Genomic DNA, 2,740 nt, shown 5'->3' with positions numbered 1-2,740 from the left:
TGGAGGAGTGCAGATAGAATTCTTGACGTACCTGATGAAGGCGAAAGGCTCGGACTGTCGCGAGTCTCTATGAGTTGCCTTATCTTTCGGGGTTGTGGTGTTTGTAAAATATGTGATGTTAAAGCTATAGGCCTACTGTTATCTTGAGGGCGTGATGTCGAGACTCTGGGTTGCTCGATTTGTGCAGAATTCGAGGTTGACGCTATATGAGATCTAGGTTGTTGAGGTTGTGCTGAGATATGTGATGTTGAAGCTATTGGCCTTACGTTCTCTTGAGGATGTGATGTCGAGGCATCGTGTGACGAGGAGTTTCTAGTTCGTGGTATTTGTGAGATACGTAATGTTGATGTTGGGACTCTAGGTTGTTGAGGCTGTGCAATATACGAGGATGGAGCTACAGGTTGATGCTTGATGTTTTTGAAAAGATGAGTGGTTTGATGACGAGTTGATCTTGGGGAACTGGAAGCGACAGCTTGTGTAGGGTCATGTTTTGGTTGGGATCGTGATGCTGAGTCTCTAATTTGCGGGGGGTGGATAACTCGTGATGTCGAAGCTATAGGTTGATGGTATCTTGGAGAAACTGTAGGAGTGCAAATAGACATCCTTGTTGTACCTGATGAGGAGGAACTGCTCACATGGTGCTGGATCTCTCGGACTTGATCCCGTGATTTGCCTGAGAGTACACTTATGATTAGCGCAAGTACAGCAGAACCAGAGCTTATCATGTAAACTTACGTATAGGCATCATTTTATCATTTGCTTGGCTCTGAAATTGGTGACCTTGATTTTCATTATTATCACCCCTGACTCCTTTGTTCTCCATGCAATAAACCATATCGTCGCCGAGGTCTTGTGCAGTCTGTGACTCATCGACATCGTGAAACAAGGGCATATAGTGACTAGTTCTAGCAGGAAGTGGGTTCTGTGAGGCAACACCGGAATCTGAATTGCTGGTGTTCAATTTGAGTTGATATGCGGTATCGGAGTTTTGTGTATAGTTCCGACGCGAGGTGGATATGCTGTCAGCTAAGCGCCTTCTGCTGGCCAGGAGATTGTTGGCCGATGTACCGCTATGTTGTTTTTCTATGCCTAAATCTTGGTTTGTATATTGATGCGCAAACATGTTGGAAGGGTAAATTTCATGATCAACCGAAATGATATCTTCTTGGAGCTGACAGCACAAAATGACTTACCTCTGGGGTCGTGCCTTTCATCTCGCAGCCTCTTTCTCAAGCTTTCATCCGCAATTTCTGTACTTTCGTTCTCACGCAATCGTTTGCCCCGTTCCAGTTGTAGAGCTGTTGATCCTGGTTTGCTCACCAATACACGTGTCTTGCGCCAATCGCCAGGAAGGCCTGGTTGATCGAACATATGTATGACTATATTGGAGAAAAAATTCAACTTGCGTGTTCCGATACCTTTAGAAACCGATCATCCATAGCCTGATGGATGCTTACCTGCAGCGTTGGCTCTAGGTTTGCCTTTTGTAGGCCTGGGGACATGCGAGTCTGATAAGTCGAGTTTATTTGGCCCGCGTTGGTCGGAAACAGGCAGAGATGGACAGTCTTCCTGATCTGCAACATCACTCTTGACTGCAAAAAATTGACATTTCACGATTAGCCCGGGTGACAATGCTGCGAAGTAGAGTACAATCTATTAGGCTGATGGATGCTTACCTGCATTTTCGGCTCTACCTTTGCCTTTCGTAGGCCTGGGGACATGCGAGTCTGATAAATCGAGTCTATTTGTGCCGCGTTGGTCGGAAACGGGCAGATAAGTCCCATCTTCTTGATCTGTGACATCAATCTCGACTGTAAAATAGTCCCATTGGACATCAGCTCGTATGACCATGCTTGCTACACAAAGCAGAGTAAAATATCTTACTTATAGGCGATAATTTGTGTCCTTGTCTCTTCTCATAATGACTTCGATCAGAACCTTGATCCCTTTGTACGTGGCCAGTCCGAGATACAGACCCACGATCAACATCTAGAGAGGTTCAAACAGGGGGTTCATATCAGTGGGATGCCATCCATTATAAATTCATCAGAGCTGTCCACGGGAAAAAAATACCCTCAAGATCACCTTTGGTTTCTCGAAACTTCTTTTGAAAGATGTGACTTTGATCTGGGAAGTCCAAGTCCACGTCCTCCCGTGGACGTTTGCCCAATTCGACATGCGCAGCTGATAACCTGGACTCGTTATTAGTGACGCGCTTCTTGCGCCAATCACCAGAAAAGCCTGCTTGATCAAACATTGAACTCTCTGTTTTCAAAGAGAATGGTCATCCTATTTGCACACTCATCAGAAGCCTTAGCTGACTTACGGATATGCATTTGTTCGCTTTTCTTTTGCTGATTGACCGGCATGGTCTGAGTGTCGAACTCTGTTTCATCAAACAAAGAGCGGACTGCAAGTCAGAAATAACAATACATAGTCAACCAATGTACTATCTGATGAAGAGCGCATAATCCACCTTCTTTTGCTTGATATTCCAGGGGTTGGAAGTCGGTAGGAGTCCCTGGTCCTTTGTGGCGAAATCAATGCCTTAGTTTCGTGCCAGCCTGTGATCTTCATTAGATTGGAAAGCAGACTTTGACATACCTTCATACCCACTGCAATGACTAGAGTCACGTGAGCGTTTGTGATGAAGTGGAGTCCGGGTGGAGTTTCTTTCACGGTTTTCTGCATCGCCTGTGCGTTTGTGTTGATCACTACACAAGACATCAAGTCGCTGAAA

The 2,740-nt window shown here is 45.4% G+C and overlaps 1 protein-coding gene across 1 annotated transcript; it reads right to left on the bottom strand.

The window, feature by feature from the left end:
* Positions 1-67: 67 nt before the first annotated feature.
* Positions 68-1,851, bottom strand: MELLADRAFT_84170 (uncharacterized protein; the record flags this gene model as incomplete). The annotated part of the gene is made up of 7 exons (XM_007418752.1): positions 68-78; positions 137-570; positions 636-684; positions 736-1,095; positions 1,194-1,379; positions 1,458-1,634; positions 1,677-1,851. 7 exons carry the CDS (start codon positions 1,849-1,851, stop codon positions 68-70), a joined length of 1,392 nt encoding a protein of 463 aa, XP_007418814.1.
* Positions 1,852-2,740: the final 889 nt, after the last annotated feature.

Source organism: Melampsora larici-populina (assembly GCF_000204055.1).
Source record: "Melampsora larici-populina 98AG31 unplaced genomic scaffold MELLAscaffold_104, whole genome shotgun sequence".
NCBI lineage: Eukaryota > Fungi > Basidiomycota > Pucciniomycetes > Pucciniales > Melampsoraceae > Melampsora > Melampsora laricis-populina.
This window is presented reverse-complemented; position numbering and strand designations above follow the sequence as displayed.